Raw genomic sequence first — 21028 nt, 5'->3', positions numbered from 1 at the left:
CTCAATATGGGGCTATGTAAATAACGTCAGAGTTATGACATTGGTGTGGTAGTTGGTATATTTATGCTGGTCTCCCTGGTTCTGCGTGCCTATTCTCTCCATGGCCCATGCCCCTCACTATGGCTTTGTCTGGGTGGTGTTTATTTAAAAGATGCCACTGTGTTTTGTTTTATGGGCAGTAGACTTGTAAACACTCCCAGGCATCCTCTCAGTGATAATCTGTGAGGACTTTTTTTCCTCCTCTCATGGTGCCAGGGAGCATGGGGGAATGATAGCGGGACGGGGAGGACAGATCAGGGGAAAGGGGTAGAGGCCTTAGCTTGTCTTTATTGCAGGCCCCGCTTACATGTTTGATAGGAATGGGTCTACCATTGAAAAATGGGTCTACCATTCAATGCATTCAATGCGTCCAGAAAATGACTGCTTAAAAGGTGAAAGCTAAACAGAATGCTGCAGAGGCAAAACAGAGCTACCCAAGTGTTATTACTAATTTGGCAGCGATGTTGGGTTATGTTTGACTGGAGCATTCCGCAATGGAAAAGCACTCACTATGGAGAATGGGAGCAGGTGCACTTAGTGTGAAGCTGCTGCAGATTTTTTCGATTTTTCCAGATAATTACATATGGGCATATACATATTTTATAATGAGAGCCTGTAACAAGCCTCGATAGGCAAATAGGCCGCCAGGCAGACTGATCATTCCTGGAGAGTGTGTGTGTATCCTACTGTTGGCAACATCATGTATCAGATGTTGTTAAAAATTAGCACTGTGGGACAAACTAGTGCCTCCAGGTGCACATGAGACAGATGTGATGAATCAGAGTAATGTTTTAATCAAACGGGTGGAGGAGGTGAAACTCAAATCTCCCATCTGTAATAAGAACCACAATCTAACACACACACACACACACACACACACACACTCGACCACATACACATGCAGGCACCTGGAAGTGAGTCAGGCCAATAAAGACATCTCCAAACTCTCCACTTAACATCTGTTAACATCTGCTGAGTACAATTCCTACTGGTACTGCTCAATGAAAACACCTTGACTCAACAGAAAAGACACGTTACACGCCAAGGAAACCATTTCTCTGACAGCCCTAGTTAGATTTTCTCTGCGCCAAATCAAATCACATTAAAGGCACATTAAACATTGGAGGTAAAATTAAATCCAACGGCCTTGCTCACACCACCACACCGTTATAAGTGATGGCACTATGATCTGTAACACCTGGGTAGTGTCTATAAATCAATACTGGTAAGGTCAGATATAGCGCATTCGGAAAGTATTCAGACCCCTTGACTTTTTCCACATTTGGTTACGTTACAGTCTTATTCTAAAATGGATGAAATAATTTTCCCCTGCATCAATGTACACACAATACCCCATGATGACAAAGCAAAAACAGATTTTTAGAAATTTTAGCAAATGTATTAATTATAAAAAACTATCACATTTACAGAAGTATTCAGACCCTTTACTCAGTACTTTGTTGAAGGACCTTTGGCAACGATTACAGCCTCAAGTCTTCTTGGGTACACCTGTATTTGGGGAGTTTCTCCCATTCTTTTTTTTATTTAATCCATTTTAGAATAAGGCTGTAACGTAACAAAATGTGGAAAAAGTCACAACAATGACAGCTGACAGTATTGCATTCTAATATCTTTTTCAGTATGAGGTCTGGGACGTAAGCCATGGGATTTTCTTTGCCATATGACTTTTTCAGCAGCTTTTCTCTTTCCATCTCCCTGTTTCTTTTCGTTAAAGTTCCTTGCCACCTCGTCTAGGTGGGCTTTCACCCTTATTCTTCCTGACTTCTTCCTTACTAGCTGCTTTTCTTGCTCTGAGCAGCTCTTTCACTTTGTTCTTCTCCAACATCTCTCTTTCTTTCCTCTCCTTTTTCTCCTGCTTTGCCCTGACTATCTGGGCAATTTCCATTTCCATCTGAAAGAGAAAGTCCATATATGTTAGACAGTGATCTGAGATATTATTGTTACTACTTCTCTAGCATGCAGGCAACTTAATCCATGGAATCTGATAGTGTAACCATTAGGAGGTGGCTTGTGACCTCCCTGAACTGTGACTGATTAAATGGAGTACTGTATCTGCGCCTGCTCTTGCTCTCTGAACCTCAGGACAGTCTGCATCTGGTACAGCTTTACAGTATGTGTAAGCCTACTTCATCCTCTCCACCATATCTATCTTCTCTATTGCCCATCTGTCTTTCTCCATTTGCATTTTCTTAATTTCACTATTCTTTCTCTCCCACTCCCCCATAAGCTCCAACCTCTCCTTGTCCATCTGTCATCCCTTCTTTTCTTGTCCATGCAGGTTCAGAATCCTTCTCTTTTCTCATTCCAGAGCCTCTATCGCGCTCTCCTTTTCTCTCAGCTCAATCATCCACACCTCTGCTGCCAGCGTGTTCCTCCTCTTAATCTCCTCCTCCTCCTCCTCATCCTCCTTCATCCATCTTTACCCCCGTTGATCCCAGAGGCTTCATAGGCCAGCCTTGGCCCGTCTCCAAACTGTCCTCCTTCCAGCCTACTAGTGTCTGATTCCTCTCCTGGTCTGCTGAGGCCAAAGCTGTCTCCAAACAATTTCTTCTGAGGTTCCATCCATTCCTCTCTCTCACCCTTTCCTTCTCCACCCTTTCCTTCTCCACCCTTTCATTCTCAGCTAACAGTATGTTGTTCTCCACTGTCATGTTCCATAACTTGACTTGGACAAGGACATCTTCACCTTTGCTAACTTGTCCACCAACGTTTGTGTGTCGGCTGCTGCTTGTCCAACACCTTTTTCACCCTTTCATTCTCAGCTAACAGCCTCGTGTTTTCCACGGTCAACTTCCCTATCTTGGCCAAGTGCAGTATCTTCTCCATCGTCACCTTTGTCATCTTGACTTCTATATTTTCTTTGTCTGCCATTAAGCTTTCTCTCTGTTTCTTCAACATTTCTCTCTCCCTTTCATTCTCAGCTAAAAGCTTGGTACTCTCCACTGTCACCTCTCCTAACTTGGCCAAGTTCAGTATGTTCTGAACCTTCAGCTTTGCCATCTTAAGCTCCATCTTTTTTCTGTCTGACACTTCACTTTGTCTCTGTTTCTCAAACAACTCTCTCTCTAGCTTCCATTGGTAGTGGTGTACCTCAATAGAAGCCTCATTCTCCCTGATCTGTCTGAGCAACTCTTTAATTAGCCTTTCTCTTTCTTGCCCTGGTTCCACCCTCACCTTGTTGACTTTCTCCAACACCTCTCTATCCAGCTTCCATCGATTGTGTTCTACCTTGTTACAAGTCTCAATCTCCTTTCTCATTCTCAGCAGCCCTTCCATGTCTTTCTTTCTCTCATTACTCCCTCATCTTGTTGCCTTTCTCCATCTCTTCACTTTCAGTAAATGATTTCTCCAGCTCACTGACCCCTCTCTGCATGGAGAAACATGTATTCGTTTTATTTATTTGATTTGTTCCTATCATTTTCTTAAAACTGACCATGCCAGAGTTACCCTAAGGATAATTGGTATTACCCAGTAAATGCTAGTGAGTGGGCCCATTTTTTTTACTGATTTACTTAAGTCTGAAACAATTTTACACATTAGGCAATTTTTTTCTGACCAGCGTTGGCCACATTCATTCTCAACTCCGCGAATTCCGTCCAATTACAGAGTAAAAAAAGTATACACTTGAAGTTATAGTTTAGTGAATGGATAGGTTTTTTTTCGTCGGTTCTTCTGGTTCTTGTAACATTCTAGGGTTCTAATATTTAGCCAAGGAATGTAGCCTAATTTTTCCATCATAATGAGATTGGAATTGTGGTTTGTATTCTGGCCAAAAATCTCTGAATTCTAAAGATATTAGAACGATATTTAAAAAAAGACTTACTGACCTTATACATAGAATTACACAATTCTAGCTCATGGATGAGGTATCAAATTAATAAATAATTCATTCTCAGGCAAAGAAATTAGGTTTATTTCAAATAGATTCAAAATAAAGATGACTTTGTAAGTAATTAAATGTCTCATATTTTTTTTTATTAAAAAAATGGTCATGTAGGCTATATAGTACGGTATGGTTCGTCACTGGGCTTCTTGAAGGTGGTCAGAGAAAATGAAAGAGGAAAAATATTTTTGCCATATGCAAATTATTTGAAAACCTACCAAAATCACCTCGAAAAGCAGATAGTCTTTGAAACATGTAGCATTTCTAATAAGTTATATGACTTAAAGCAGTACACTTAACAGTCTTGGGGACTGAGAGCGAGAGAATGAAAATCAGAGAGAGAGAGTAGGCAACGTTTGGGCGTGAGAGTGCGAGAGAGAGAGAGTGAGAGAGAGAGAGAGCGGAAAGTGACACATGCTCTACCCGCTCTTTATCATTAGCTGTCAGACAGATGCTTGCGACAGTCGGAGAGTTAGAGTTTCGGAGGAAGGACAACGGGGACTATAGAACAGACCGATCAAAAGATATGGAGTGGCAGTCGATTTTTGTCGCCAACTGAGAGCCGTCTGGTGAGAGTTGAGCTTGTTTCGTTCCTATACACAGTGTTATTTATTACTCAGATATCGTTTGAACAGCTCTTGCGCAATGGAGCCCTAAATAGTTGCATGTTTTCTTTAAAAAAGTGAACCGTTTTATACTTTGGAGACGTTGGAAACTTTACAGATGAGCAACAAGAGAAATGGAAACAATTTGGGGGAAATCCACTGAATAACAATGATTCAACAATGCCAGCCCATTGGTCACAGACTTCAGTTCAATGTTTAGTTTTGATTTATATTTGCTTGAGTTGTTAACGAACGTGAATTCAACCTGAAATCAACAAAACATGTCACCATGTCATTGGATTTAGGTCAAAAGTTGTGTGAAAAAAAAATGTTTTCCAGGTTGACTCAAGGTCATCAAATTGACATTTTTGCTTGAAATGAGTGGAAAGAACATTGATTCAACCGGTTTTTGCCCAGTGGAATGGGTCTTAACACGTACCATAGCCCTTTCTGCTGCCAAAAAAGGGTGACTTTAAGAGCTTGAAGGGGCACACCACAACACTGACAGCCTGACACACAACACACACACACACACACACACACACTGAACCTCGAGACATGCTGTCGAACGAGAGCTGCGAGAACAGCACCCATATCCACACGGACGGAAACCCGGTAGTGAGCACGGTGATGTTCATCCTGGGGGTGATGGGGAACTTCATTGCCCTGGCCATCCTGGGGGTCCACCAGAAGGAGCGGCGCACCAAGTCCTCCGTCTTCTGCATCCTGGTGACGGGACTGGCCCTGACTGACCTGCTGGGAACCTGCTTCCTCAGCCCCTTGGTGTTTGTGTGCTACGCCCGCCAGCGATCCCTGCTGGGGCTCACTGGAGACAAGGGACTCTGTGGCCTCTTCGCCTTTGCCATGACCTTCTTCGGCCTGGCCTCCATGCTCATCCTCTGTGCCATGGCCGTGGAGCGCTGCCTGGCTATCAGCCACCCTTATTTTTACTCCAAGTGCGTCCGACGCAGCTTCGCTAAGGTGGCCCTCCTGCTTATCTACGTCTTCACCTGCGCCTTCTGTGTTTTGCCATTCTTCGGCTATGGCCGCCACAAGCAGTACTGCCCGGGCACGTGGTGCTTCATCAAGATGGAGGCGGCGGGCGAGGGGGCGGACGAAGAGAGGAAGGTTCTGGCGTTCTCGCTGTCCTACGCCTCGGTCATGGCGCTGCTGATTGTGGCGGTGTTTGTGTGCAACGGCTCGGTGATCGTCAGCCTGTGCCGGATGCACCGCAGCCAGATGACACGGCGTGGTACGGTGGTGAACGGAGGGAGGAAGAGGAAGATGAGTCTGGGCTGGTTCGGACAGGGAGAGGAGGAGATGGACCACCTGATGCTGCTGGCCTCCATGACGGTCATCTTCGTTGTCTGCTCCTTGCCGCTCACTGTGAGTTGACCTCTGACCTCTCTCGCTCTCTGACCCATATCCCTATGTGTTTGTTGTTGTGTGTGTTCGTTTATGAGTGTGCATGTTTGCGTGCTTACGTGTGGCCCCAAGCTATGACTGACACACGTTCTGTGACTTATCTGCGACTCAAACTCTGTGTGACTCACTGTATTTACTCACTTTTCCTGTGACCGAGTGACCTCTCTCTTTTGTGTCTCTTCAATTGTCTTATCCTCTCTGTCTGGATCTCTCTGTATGTGATTCTGTCTGATACCTAAGTCATGACCCTGCAGTACACTGTCATACTGTGGCTATTAGATATTCAAAACCACTTCGCTCATCTCCTGATCTCTCTCTATACACACATTCTGTGTAAACAATGGCATGCTGTGCCATCTCACTCACTGTTAGATCGCTTCAGTGTCTTGATATTGAAGTGAAATTAAGAACCACAGTGCTTTTGAGGAAGTAACAGATGTGGGAGAAACCTTTGTTCCAAGGAAGAAACTGTTTAAAAAAAATATGCGGGCCTGTCTCCTCTCCTCTACTCCCATGGGGCCGTTCCTTATGACATATCCAATGCCCAGAGAGGTTTGGTTGCGTGGTTGCATAACCAGACCGTCATTTGGATTGTAAATAAACCCGACCGTTGATGTTTGGCTACTCTAATTGAGAGGTGTGTGCTAAACCTGCCAGCCCTGGAGGACTGGATCTGGCCCCTCCCTTCCCAGAGGGCTGTGGGGCGGGTCTCTGCTTGTGGGTGCTGTTCAGTGGGTTTGACACTGAGCTGGGGAGTCACCCTCCTGTCCCTGTCACTTCTGGCTGTTACCACACACACACACACAGACACACACACACACACACACACACAGACACACACACACACACACACACACACACACACACACACACACACACACACACACACACACACACACACACTGTACATATAGACATTTGTCGAAATACTGATAAAGTGAGGGTTGAAACCAAAACAATCTATGTTTTGCTGAAAGTCACTGTTTGAGTGTAAAGATATAAGCCTGCTATCCTTGATTACACACGAAATAAGCTTGCCAGTTTCCTGTGATTTAAGTTAAATCATTGATTTGTGCTACTAAGTACAGTTGAGTAATGACATTCCAGTTGCCAAACTAGTTAAAGAGTAACTCCAAGGAATGAGGATAATTGACTGTAATGTCAACTGTTGCCCTTTTTCTTTGAGTCATTCCATACCAATCTTCACCCCGAGGTCTCTCTGCTGCCTGTGGGTAATAGTCCATGATGAGACGGAAAGATGACAGAGCGGTTTTTAAGGTACTGACTTGTTGCAGTCTGTCAGGATCTGTGGTTGATGCCTTAGGGAAATATGCAGGCCCGTCCTGACTCCTGAGTCACTTCTTGGACCAGACGGTATCTGTGGGGGTAGAATTTCCTCCAATCTCCAGCAATGATTTGGCATACTTGTTGAAATTCAAATCTAACCAAATACTACTAAATGTGTAGATAGAGTCACTTTGATTCATATGCAGATGGTAAGAAAGATTACCCTGCAGGTTGGGTCTGTGATACCCGCTAAGCCCCCCCCCCCAAAAAAAAAGATATATAAAAAGGGAACTCAGTCTGGGTCTCAACTTACTGTTGAGACTTACACGGAACCCAAACTGGCTGCGCGCGTGCGCCATCGTGCGCCATCGTGCGCCATCGTGCATACATTTATTTTATCCCCCTACACCAAACACGATCACGACACGCAGGTTAAAATATCAAAACAAACTCTGAACCAATGACATTAATTTGGGGACAGGTCGAAAAGCATTAAACATTTATGGCAATTTAGCTTGCACTTGCTAGCTAATTTGTCCTATAAAATCTAGCTTGCTGTTGCTAGATAATTTGTCCTATAAAATCTAGCTTGCTGTTGCTAGATAATTTGTCCTATAAAATCTAGCTTGCTGTTGCTAGCTAATTTGTCCTGGGATATAAACATTAGGTTGTTATTTTACCTGAAATGCACAAGGTCCTCTACTCCGACAATTAATCCACACATAAAACGATCAACCGAATAGTTTCTAGTCATCTCTCCTCCTTCCAGGCCTTTTCATTGTTTAACTTATATGGTGATTGGCATCTAAACTTTCATAGTATTACCACGACAACCGGCAACAATTCGTCTTTCAATCACCCACGTGGGTATAACCAATGAGGAGATGGCATGTGGGTACCTGCTTCTATAAACCAATGAGGAGATGGGAGAGGCAGGACTTGCAGCGCGATCTGCGTCAGAAATAAGAATGACTTCTATTTTAGCCCTTGGCAATGCAGACCCTCCTTGACGCGCGTGAGCAGTGTGGGTGCAATAATTGAATAACATAGATTCCTACATTTAATTTGCAACGCGAGCAGTGTAGTCAGGGTATTAGAATAGTAGAATATTCAAGGTGCAAATTTACTTGTGCATCAGCAGTTTCTCTCTTGTTTCTCTTGACAGTCATTCAATTAGGTGTCAGCTAACAATTTTTAGATTGGTAAGTTAGTCTAACCAGCTATCTAAACTTGTAGTAATCAAGGCCAAATACCGACCAGGCACGCAGGGCACGTTAAGGCCGTTAATCTGGTGAATAATTGAATAGCCTGTTATTAAGGAGTCACCCAACTGACTGACTCACACACCACCTCAAACATGCCACACTGCGTGTGTGTGTGTGCTGTGTGAACGTGACTATGAGTGGATTAGAGAGAGGTCATAGAGGAGTGTGTATAGGATGAGATCAGTGCAGTTCAGCACAGTGCATGTCAACGCAGCAGTCTCTCTCTCCTCCCCGCTAAGCCCTGCTGCTTTGCCTACAGCCCCAGACCTGTAGTTAAGACGCGGGTTTAGAGTGTAAGACTGCTGGAACATGATGGAAACCTGAGCAAGAGGAGATGCAGGATGGAGGAAAGAAACTACTCTAGTTTCTATAATTCCCTCTTTAATATGGTCAAGTGGCAATGGGATAGAGAGTCTAGTTTATGTAATAGACTTACCACTCCTGTCAATACTGAGCACACGTACATACAGTACAGTCCACACACACACACACACACACACACACACACACACACCACACACACACACACACACACACACACACACACACACACACACACACACACACACTTAGACTCACAGGCATGCCGCCATCTCTCTGTCCAATTCTTATTAATGGAACACAAACACGTTGATGTAACACGATACAGCAGAGCACAATGCCAGGCGCTGAAGAATAGATGCTTTTTCTCACAGCGGTCTGCTTTCAGCACCGCCATAAAGCTCTAGTGAGGCTGGCGGGAACAAGTGAATGTGAGGGAGATGGAAAGAAGTGATAAATGTGGTGCATTGGAGCTGATAAGAGGAGGATGTGTTAGCTTTCAATCTGCCTACTCTGGAAGGAATGGATGGGGTGAGGGAGAGGGAGGGAGAGGGAGGGAGAGGGAGATTGAAAACCAGAAAAAGTGGAGAAGAGATGAGTAACCAGCTGGACTGATGCTGATTGATACAGTGTAGGTAGGTCATATTCACGGAGAAGAGATGAGTAACCAGCTGGACTGATGCTGATTGATACAGTGTAGGTAGGTCATATTCATGGAGAAGAGATGAGTAACCAGCTGGACTGATGCTGATTGATACAGTGTAGGTAGGTCATATTCATGGAGAAGAGATGAGTAACCAGCTGGACTGATGCTGACTGATACAGTGTAGGTAGGTCATATTCACGGAGAAGAGATGAGTAACCAGCTGGACTGATGCTGATTGATACAGTGTAGGTAGGTCATATTCACGGAGAAGAGATGAGTAACCAGCTGGACTGATGCTGATTGATACAGTGTAGGTAGGTCATATTCATGGAGAAGAGATGAGTAACCAGCTGGACTGATGCTGATTGATACAGTGTAGGTAGGTCATATTCACGGAGAAGAGATGAGTAACCAGCTGGACTGATGCTGATTGATACAGTGTAGGTAGGTCATATTCATGGAAAACACTCCGTGACAACTAACGTGAAGTTTGTAGGAGCATATCAAATTTGGTGGAAAATGAAAGCTAAGAGTCAATTATATATATATATATATATATATATATATATATAATATATTTCTATGAAGGCATATATCAATTCTTTAAACATTTTCCATCCTAAAAATTAGGAATAGGAAAAGTCTTTCTGGTCAAACAGATGGAAAAGGGGTATTTGCCTTCTGTAAGTTTAAGAAATGCTGCCTAGTGTCTTGTCATTCTGTCACCAAAAATATTGAAAGTTTACAGAAGTACCAATTAAAGCTAGACCTACCGATTAGTTAGTGTTTTTACTGAAACCAATTTGGTTTATGATTTATTAAGTGATTAAAATGTGTCATTCGGTTACCAAATCGGTAACAGAATGACCAGAAAATCTGTAACAAAATGACTGCAACTGAATTGGCTACAATGAGAATTCATAGTAGTCACCAAGTCACAAGGTACAGTACAGTATAAAAAAGTAGAGTATAGGACAGTACAGTACAGTAAAGCACACTAGAGTAGAGTACAGTATTATTTAGTGTACTGTACTCTACTGAAGAATACAGTACTCTACACGGCTGTGCTGGGTTCTGCTGTGCTGTACTCTACTCTACTGTGCTAGTCTGTGATGTCCAAACGTGTCTATGATTATAGTCTAGGCATCTATGATTGGTACAAATTTGGTCTTGTTTGGGGGCGGAGCTCATTAGAATAATAGCCAATGTGTAGAATAATACCCAAGCATGAGGATATTACATTTTTCTACCTTCGTGTACCTATTCAGGATATCACCATGAAGAGAATGACATTCATAATTATGCATTTCTGTATAGTACAGATCAGGGACCCATGATGTCGTTCTGTTACCATCATTCTGTTATTGCAGAGGTGTTAAACTCATGCCATGAGGGGCCTAGTGTCTGCAGGTTTTTCCTTTCAAGACCTAGACAACCAGGTGAGGGGAGTTATTTACTAATTAGTGACCTTAATTCATCAATTAAGTACAGTCGTGGCCAAAAGTTTTGAGAATGACACAAATATTAATTTCCACAAAGTTTGCTGCTTCAGTGTCTTTAGATATTTTTGTCAGATGTTACTATGGAATACTGAAGTATAATTACAAGCATTTCATAAGTGTCAAAGGGTTTTATTGACAATTACATGAAGTTGATGCAAAGAGTCAATATTTGCAGTGTTGACCCTTCTTTTTCAAGACCTCTGCAATCTGCCCTGGCATAGTGTCAATTAACTTCTGGGCCACATCCTGACTGATGGCAGCCCATTCTTGCATAATCAATGCTTGGAGTTTGTCAGAATGTGTGGGTTTTTGTTTCTCCACCCGCCTCTTGTGGATTGACCACAAGTTCTCAAGTTCTCACTTAATGGGAGTTTCCTGGCCATGGACCCAAAATATCAATGTTTTGTTCCCCGAGCCACTTAGTTATCACTTTTGCCTTATGGCAAGGTGCTCCATCATGGTGGAAAAGGCATTGTTCGTCACCAAACTATTCCTGGATGGTTGGGAGAAGTTGCTCTCGGAGGATGTGTTGGTACCATTCTTTATTCATGGCTGTGTTCTTAGGCAAAATTGTGAGTGAGCCCACTCCCTTGGCTGAGAAGCAACCCCACACATGAATGGTCTCAGGATGCTTTACTGTTGGCATGACACATGACTGATGGTAGCGCTCACCTTGTCTTCTCCGGACAAGCTTTTTTCCGGATGCCCCAAGCAATCGGAAAGGGGATTCATCAGAGAAAATGACTTTACCCCAGTCCTCAGCAGTCCAATCCCTGTACCTTTTGCAGAATATCAGTCTGTCCCTGATGTTTTCCTGGAGAGAAGTGGCTTCTTTGCTGCCCTTCTTGACACCTCCAAAAGTCTTCACCTCACTGTGCGTGCAGATGCACTCACACCTGCCTGCTGCCATTCCTGAGCAAGCTCTGTACTGGTGGTGCCCCGATCCCGCAGCTGAATCAACTTTAGGAGACGGTCCTGGTGCTTGCAGGACTTTCTTGGGTGCCCTGAAGCCTTCTTCACAACAATTTAACCGCTCTCCTTGAAGTTCTTGAAGATCCGATAAATGGTTGATTTCGGTGCAATCTTACTGGCAGCAATATCCTTGCCTGTGAAGCCCTTTTTGTGAAAAGCAATGATGACGGAACGTGTTTCCTTGCAGGTAACCATGGTTAACAGAGGAAGAACAATGATTCCAAGCACCACCCTCCTTTTGAAGCTTCCAGTCTGTTATTCGAACTCAATCAGCATGACAGAGTGATCTCCAGCCTTGTCCTCGTCAACACTCACACCTGTGTTAATGAGAGAATCACTGACATGATGTCAGCTGGTCCTTTTGTGGCAGGGCTGAAATGCGGTGGAAATGTTTTTTGGGGATTCAGTTCATTTGCATGGCAAATAGGGACTTTGCAATTAATTGCAATTCATCTGATCACTCTTCATAACATTCTGGAGTATATGCCAATTGCCATCATACAAACTGAGGTAGCAGACTGTGTGAAAATTAATATTTGTGTCATTTTCAAAACTTTTGGCCACGACTGTGCAAGGGTGGAGCGGAAACCCGCAGACACTTGGTCCTCCTTGGAATGAGTTTGACAGGTTTTATCGGATGTTAATCCACTTCACTTACTGTAGTTCATTAACCAAAATAAATTTTTCGAACTCAAGGTGTCATATCATAGCTGACACCCCAGACATCTTTGAATCTTGATTCGGAGTAAATATAGATATTTACAGAATTTTTGGAAAACGTGGTCACATAAAAAACTGAGGGAGATTTTAGTGTCATTCTGTAACCAAACTTTACATCTGTACAGTGCAATTGTGGTTAGAATAAGTCTTGTTCCCCAACACTAAATTTAATCCAGAATGAAAATGTGGTTGTTTAATTAACATTGCAGGCTCAGACCAGTGTTTGATGATGGAGTCTGTAAGTATTTATAATACTTGCTTTGTGGTTTATTGAGGAGGGAATTTTTCAGGTGTGAAAAGGTGAAATGTACAACAATGTGTAACATAACAGGACTGCAGACATTGCACCAGCTGACAAAGTTCCCTTTTAGACTTCTTTTCATGTTTCAATCTGGAGTCTACTTCTCAAATCCGACTCAAGGTCAGCAGCTATGTGCAGTATTGTAATTTGTTGGTCACTGCCAGACTGTATTTACCTAGGCCTCTCAGCGCTGTCCATATGGCCTTCAATTCCCTTTCACCCTGCTTTGATTTACATCCTGCATGTGGTTGCATAAAGTGTTTGTGACACGGAGCAGAATAGATTGGTATCGTTAAACGATCGCCCTTGATGCTCTGAGGGCTATTGTGAGTCACTGTGGCTGATTGTCATTTTGGTCAACAAAATACTCATGTTAAAGTGGAAGATTATTAATATTTTTTAAAGATGAATATAAAATGAAATAAATAAAATATAGTCGTTGCGAAAGTATTCAGGCCCTTTGTTTAAGCAAGCCTAAATTAGTTGAGGTGTAAAATTTGGCTTAACAAATCACATAAAAAGCTACATGGACTCACTCCGGGACGGCAGGGTAGCCTAATGGTTAGAGCGTTGGGCTAGTAACCGAAAGGTTGCAAGTTCAAATCCCTGAGCTGAAAAGGTACATATCTGTTGTTCTGCCTCTGAACAAGGCAGTTAACCCACTGTTCCTAGGCTGTTGTTGAAAATAAGAATTTGTTCTTAACCTGCCTTGCCTAGTTAAATAAAGGAAGAATCAAATAATAGGGTTTGACATGGTTTTTAAATGCTATGTGGATTTTTTAAAAGAAGTTAAGGATAATTTGATTGATTTTTGATTTTGAATTTTAAGACCACTTAAAAAAGACAAAATACAGAGAATGCCAAATGTTGTTTGGCTACTTTGAAGAAACTCAAGTATATAATATAATATATTAATTTATATTTATATTTAATATATTATTTCATAGTTTTGATGTCTTCACTATTATTCTACAATGTAGAAAATAGTACAAATAAAGAAAAACCCTTCAATGAGTAGGTGTGTCCAAACCTTTGACTGGTACTGTACTTCCATTCATTTTTTTCAACTGGTACCGGGAGACATTCAGACGAGTATTGTGAGGCCTGTGGGCATCCTAGAGCAAAACAACATATTAGTGTGTAGCCCAAAAGGTTCGGACACTACAGACAGAAGTTGGGAGATTGGCTGTACCGACTTCAGATGAATCCCATCTTTCCATAGAGGGGTCATAATAGTTTGTAGGCCAAAACGTTCGGACGCTATGGATGATTTTGTGAGAAGACTAATTTTTAGGGATGTCTCATGGTCTGACAAACACCGTTCTAGCTCTGTCCCCTTTCAACGCAGATGCGGAAGTGCGACATCGGCGGATACGGTGGATTGAAACGCATCCAATGCAAAAAAACATATCTGTAGCTTACAGTGCATTCGGAAAGTATTCAGACCCCTTCCCCTTTTCCACATTTTGTTATGTTACATTGGCAGCAATTACAGCCTTCAGTCTTTTGGGCATGACGCTACAAGCTTGGTGCACCTGTATTTGGTGAATTTCTCCCATTCTTCTCTGCAGATCCTCTCAACCTCTGTCAGGTTGGATGGGGAGCGTCGCTGCACAGCTATTTTCAGATCTCTCTCTGTCCCGGCTCTGGCTGGGCCACTCAAGGACATTCAGAGACTTGTCCCAAAGCCACTCCTGTGTTGTCTTGGCTGTGTGCTTCGAGTCGTTGTCCTGTTGAAAGGTGAACCTTCGCCCTCAGTCTGAGGTCCTTAGCGCTCTGGAGCAGGTTTTCATCAAGGATCTCTGTACTTTGCTCCGTTCATCTTTCCCTCGAGTCCCTGCCTCTGAAAAGCATCCCCACAGCATGATGCTGCCACCACCATGCTTCACTGTAGGGATGGTGCCAGGTTTCCTCCAGACGTGACGCTTGGCATTCAGGCCAAAGAGTTCAATATTGGTTTCATCAGTTCAGAGAATCTTGTTTCTCATGGTCTGTGAGACCTTTAGGTGCCTTTGGCAAACTCCAGGCGGGCTGTCATGTGCCTTTTACTGAGGAGTGGCTTCTGTCTGGCCGCTACCATAAAGGTCTGATTGGTGGAGTGCTATAGAGATGGTTGTCCTTCTGGAATGTTCTCCCATCTCCACAGAGGAACGCTGGAGCTCTGTCAGTGACCATCGGCCCTTCTCCCCCGATTGCTAAGTTTGGCCATGCGGCCAGCTCTAGGAAGAGTCTTGGTGGTTCCAAAATTCTTCCATTTAAAAACAATGAAGGCCACTGTGTTCTTGGGAACACAGACATTTTTTGGTACCCTTACCCAGATCTGAGCCTTGACACAATCCTGTCTCAGAGCTCTGCGGACAATTCCTTCAACCTCATGGCTTGGTTTTTGCTCCGACATGCACTGTCAGCTGTGGGATCTTACATAGACAGGTGTGGGCCTTTCCAAATCATGTCCAATCAATTGAATTTACCACAGGTGGACTCTAATCAAGTTGTAGAACCATCTCAAGGATGATCAATGGAAACTGGATTCACCGGAGCTCAATTTCGAGTCTAATAGCAATGGGTCTGAATACTTATGTGAATAAGGTATTTCTGTTTTCTATTTTTAATACATTTGCAAGAATTTGCCATTGACACAAAACATGTAAAACAAAATGTCAGGAACACCTGGGAGATGCTATTGATGACGATGAATGGATAAAGATATGTTAGAATACCCAGTCATGTTCATATAATCTCAGACATAAATTAATGCAGTTCAAGACCATCCATAGAGGGTAGTATATGCCAGTGAAACTGAATATCGTGCACTCAGAAATTGTATTATTCTGCTGGAGGTGTAAAGCACAAAAGGGGACATTTTTTTCATTTTTTTAATTAAAACTTTATTTAACTAGCCATGTCAGTTAAGAACAAATTCTTATTTATAATGACAGCCTACCTGATGCCATATGTTGAGGTCTTGTGAAGGCTGGCTGAATTCTGGCAAAGAGTATGTCCTTTTATCTCAGCATGTCTACGGATTCTGCCTTCTCCCTGTTTTTGTTTGCTTGGAAATGTTGATACTGGAGACTGTTATCAGAAGAAACTGTGTAACCAAGCATTTAAAGTGGCTAATAAATGCATTGCCATTCATTGGAAGGTAGGTTATCCTCCCACAATCTATGGAAGAAATGTCAAGTTATGTACAGTATCACTAGATTTGTTTTAAGATTGAGGGTATACTGTGCAAAGGTCTGGAAGCCTTATGTGGAATACTGTACGACAAAAGGAGTTTGTATTGAAAACATGTCCACGTCAGGGGAGATTTAAGCAATCCCTAGCTGCTGGGCTGCTCATTCCTGGCCCTGGGAGTCTGCTGTACTGTTGTCACTCTGAAACACTCTGAAACACCTGAAACCAATAATGAATGTTTCACTAAGATCCTAAAGCTGAGTGGGGTGTGTTGGGTTGGGGCGCTGCAGGGCTGTGGACCCATTGGGGCAGGACGAGGTGACTCAGCTATATTGTGTGCAAGTAAAAAGAGCTCTACAGTACTATTAGGCCTATGATATGAATTATATGGAGGGTGTAATGTTTGTGTGTTAATGTGTAGGTGTATGTGTATGTTCAACTTTTGTTTTCCAAACCTTTCCCTTGAGACATAAAAATAAACCATGGGTAGGAAGTTGTGTAGGGGGCTCGGGTTGGCTGGGCAGTCTGACTGAAATTTGATATAGAGCAGGTATTCCCAAACTGGGGGGGTACGCACAATGCCATCGGGGGTACCCCAAATAAAAATGTGATTCACATTTAAAAAATTAAAAAATATATATATAAAAAATCTAAAAAAATCTTCACATTTTCAAACAGTCCATTTATATTTTCCAACGGGGCTATACATTTGGGCGAGTTTTTTTGTCGCCTGAGTAGCCTCGTTTCACTGCCAAATATAAAATGAAACCAAATAACCACACAATGTCAAATACAGGTAGCCTAGTCAAATAATTAACATCCAGTCACATTAACCGTTACTCTCTCGCGGGAATTCCACTAACGGTCCGTATGTAGCCAAACGTAGCTGCTGCTCATGTTGGTATCTGTACTGATGGCGCAAAAGCCATGACAGGGAGACATAGTGGAGTGGTAACGCGCGTGCAAGCCACTTGGGTACACTGCAGCATCCACCGAGAGGCTCTTGCTGCCAAGGGAATGCCTGACAGCTTAAAGATGTTTTGGACACTACGGTGAAAATGGTTAACTTTGTTAAAGCAAGGCCAGTGAACTCTCATGTATTTTCTGCGCTATGCAATGATATGGGCAGCGACCATGTAACGCTTTTACAACATACAGAGGTGTTCTGGTTATCAAGGGGCAAAGTATTGACACGTTTTTTTAAATTGAGAGATGAGCTTAAAGTTTTCTTTACGGACCATAATTTTCACTTGTCTGACCGCTTGCATGATGAAACATTTCTCATATGACTGGCCTATCTGGGGGATGTTTTTTCTCACCTGAATGGTCTGAATCTAGGATTACAGGGACTTTCTGCAACTATATTCAATGTGGGGTACAAAATTGAGGCTATGATTAAGAACTTGGAGCTCTTAATCACACAGGTCTTTCCATTATTGTATGATTTTTTTGTGTGCAAATGAACTCAAGCTTACGGACAATGTTAAATGTGATATAGCGAAGCACCTGAGCGAGTTGGGTGTGCAATTACAGAGGTACTTTCCTGAAATGAATGACAGAAACAACTGGATTCGTTATCCCTTTCATGCCCTGCCTCCAGTCCACTTACCGATATCTGAACAAGAGAGCCTCATCAAAATTGCAACAAGCGGTTCTGTGAAAATTTGAATTTAATCAGAAGCCACTGCCAGATTTCTGGATTGGACTGCGCTCAGAGTATCCTGCCTTGGCAAATCGCTCTGTTAAGACACTGATGCCCTTTGCAACCACGTACCTATGTGAGAGTGGATTCTCGGCCCTCACTAGCATTTAAACTAAATACAGGCACAGACTGTGTGTGGAAAATTATTTAAGACTGAGACTCTCTCCAATACAACCCAACATTACAGAGTTATCCTTTCAAGCAGACCCTTCTCATTAACCTATGGTGAGTTATTCACAATTTTCGATGAACAAATAAGGTTTTGTATGTAAGATGGTTAAATAAAGAGCAAAATGATTGATTATTATTATTTGTGCCCTGGTCCTATAAGAGCTCTTTGTCACTTCCCACGAGCCGGGTTGTGACAACTCACACTCATTCTTATGTTTTAATAAATGTATCGTATAGTGTGTGTGTGGCAGGCTTACAATGATGGCAAAAAAACAACATTTGAGAGCGCGCTGACCCTGGTGCTAGAGGGGGTACGCAGCTGTAGGTTGAACGTTTGAAGGATTACGGGACTATTAAAAGTTTGGGAACCATTGGTGTAAAGAACAGTGGTAATACATTGAGTATTCAACAAACTTTTGGCTGCCTTTTTGAGTGGGTGGAAATAGGTTCTAATCAACGTATCAACCAAGTATTACCCAATTCTCCACGTTGAAATGACATGGTGAGCCCAGTGGGATACAATCAAGACATCTTCATGTTGTTATTTGTAATTAATTAGGACAAGTGTCTATAATATTTATTTCACTTTGAAAATGTGGAGTAGGTTGTGTAGATCGGTAGGAAAAGTGTAATCCTTTTGAGATTTAATTTTAAGGCAGCAAAATGTGATTATTGTGCAAGGGGTGTGTAGACATTCACTAGCGACTGTATCATCTCGAGGTAGTGTGTGTGTGCGTGCTTGTGTGTGTGCGTGCATGTTCACCCTCTAGTTAGTCAAATTGTGATGAGTGTAATTGACCCACATGAAAAAATACTGTAGTGTACTATGGTAGAAATACTATAGTATTCACTGTAGTGTTTTTGTGGACTTTACTGTAGTATTCACTGTAGTGTTTTTGAAAAGTTAAGTCTGCAAATGACATGACTGTAGTGTACTGTAGTATTTACAGTTTACTATAATATAAATACTTACTGTAGTTTTTTTTGAGAACTGTAGTATGCTGTAGTATTTACTGTATTGTTTCTCAGGAGTGTAGCAAATTCTCCATAACCTGTAGAACTGAGGTCTGCATGGATAGGTCAGAGCTTCTGCTCTTTTCTATTAGCTAAGATAACCTCTTATCCCTCAGTCAGTGTGATAAGAGGTTAAGAACCATGCAAGTTGATCACAACAAACCACATTTAATTGTGAAAGATGTGGGACTGCAGCACTGCATGGTCCATTGTTTTGGTCTGTGTGTTATTGCTCAAGGGCACATTAACAGATTTTTCACCTAGTCGGCTTGGCGACCTTTCGGTTACTGGCCCAACGCTGTTAACCACTAGGCTACATGCTTCCCCTGCTGCGTACCTTATCCTGCTGTTGTCACAGTTCCGCATGTCTAGTTTGGAGTCTTCCAGAGAGTAGATGTGCTCTGTGAAAGAGATAACAAACCCACTTCCATGACCTCTCCACCTGTTATTTCCTTACTATATATGGTTAACACATGCCCATTCATCTGACAAGGCCAGACTAATAGCCTGCCTGTAGCGTGCCTTTCACCTCATTGACCCTCACCCCTATCCCTCCCCCGTACGTCCCCTAACCGCCCTCTAGGGAACTACCCACATGAAAAAACACTATAGAATACTACAGTATTTACTATAGAATTCTATAGTAAACTGCAGTATACTGTAGAATACTAAACTACACTGTAGTATCCGTCGATCATGTGTAGTACTTACTATAGCATGTTATAGTATACTATAGAGTACTACAGTAAATATTACAGTGTTATCTGGAGAGAAAAAAACACTAATAAATAATACAGTAATGTCTGCAAAAATACTAGACACCAAAAATACTACACTTTTTAAATTATAGTAAATACTACAGTATTTGATTTGCATATACCCTGCCCATTCCCCTCCACCATAAGTGAGAAACCTACATGCCAAGTGTAGACCATATTGTTTTCCCTACAGGTTATTGAAAATGTGGTATTTAACTATTTCTCCAGTAGGTTTCCTGAAGGAGAAAGCCTCCACTTCTGTGTCAAAAATGTAAAAAAAAAAAGAAAAAAAAAGACTATAGTGTATACTACGATCTGCAAAAACACTACATTAATTACTGTAGTATAAACTACAGTTTTCTTTTACTACAGTATTTATACTATAGTTAACTATAAGTACAGTAAACTATAATCTACAAAGACACTACATTCATTACTACAGTTTTTATACTAGAGTTAACTGTATATTTATTTTATTTTTATTTAACCAGGCAAGTCATTTAAGAACAAATTCTTGTTTACAATGACGGCCTAGGAACAGTGGGTTAACTGCCTTGTTCAGGGGCAGAACGACAGACTTTTACCTTGTCAGCTCAGGGATTCGATCTAGCAACCTTTCGGTTACTGGCCCAACGCTCTAACCACTAGGCTTCCTGCCGCCCCTAAATATACTACAGTCAATACCACAGTAAAGTCAGCAAAAACACTACAGTGAATACTATAGTATTTATACCATAGTATACTGTAGTATTTTTTGTGTGCGGGTGAAGCATCAGTCAGGGCACTTCAGGTTACTCATCAATACAGAGATCAAAAGAGGGCAGGGTTGAAATTAGAAAAGAGGGATATGGGATCAGTGATTCTACAAGGCACTTCCATAACACTTTAGTGTACAGTAAGCACAAAAGTGTTGAAATGTTAACATTGGCACCTAGATACGCAAAACCGCTATCAACATCGGTCCAAACCACTATTTAGGGCCTGGCCAAAAGATGCTTTGGTTGAATGACTCAGGTTCTAGATTGACATTTCGTACTTTGACTTGCTCAGCAGTATTATATTGACCTGTTTTTCTGCAATTATATGTCTGTGACCTCCGTAACGTTCAAAGGATAATTTGTTAATGGCTTTTGTAATGTCCCAATGAATGTTCCAGTGATTGTACAGCCATTGACTATATGTTGACCAGCCGTTGAGGCTGACGTGCCTTGGTCATGGG

General features: G+C 42.2%; 1 protein-coding gene across 1 annotated transcript in view; it reads left to right on the top strand.

Moving 5' to 3' along the window:
- The first annotated feature begins 4279 nt into the window (after window positions 1-4279).
- LOC106612377 (prostaglandin I2 receptor) overlaps window positions 4280-21028 on the top strand; it is a 51901-nt gene continuing 35152 nt past the window's right edge. Inside the window, exon 1 of the mRNA XM_014213457.3 lies at window positions 4280-5934. Within this exon, the coding sequence (XP_014068932.1) occupies window positions 5107-5934 (828 nt within the window). The 5' untranslated portion in view covers window positions 4280-5106. The remainder of the gene's footprint in view (window positions 5935-21028) is intronic.

Source organism: Salmo salar, chromosome 09 (genome assembly GCF_965601325.2).
Source record: "Salmo salar chromosome 09, fSalSal1, whole genome shotgun sequence".
NCBI classification, from domain to species: Eukaryota; Metazoa; Chordata; class Actinopteri; order Salmoniformes; family Salmonidae; genus Salmo; species Salmo salar.
Note: the sequence above shows the minus strand (reverse complement) of the source record. Positions and strands in the feature narration are given on the sequence as shown.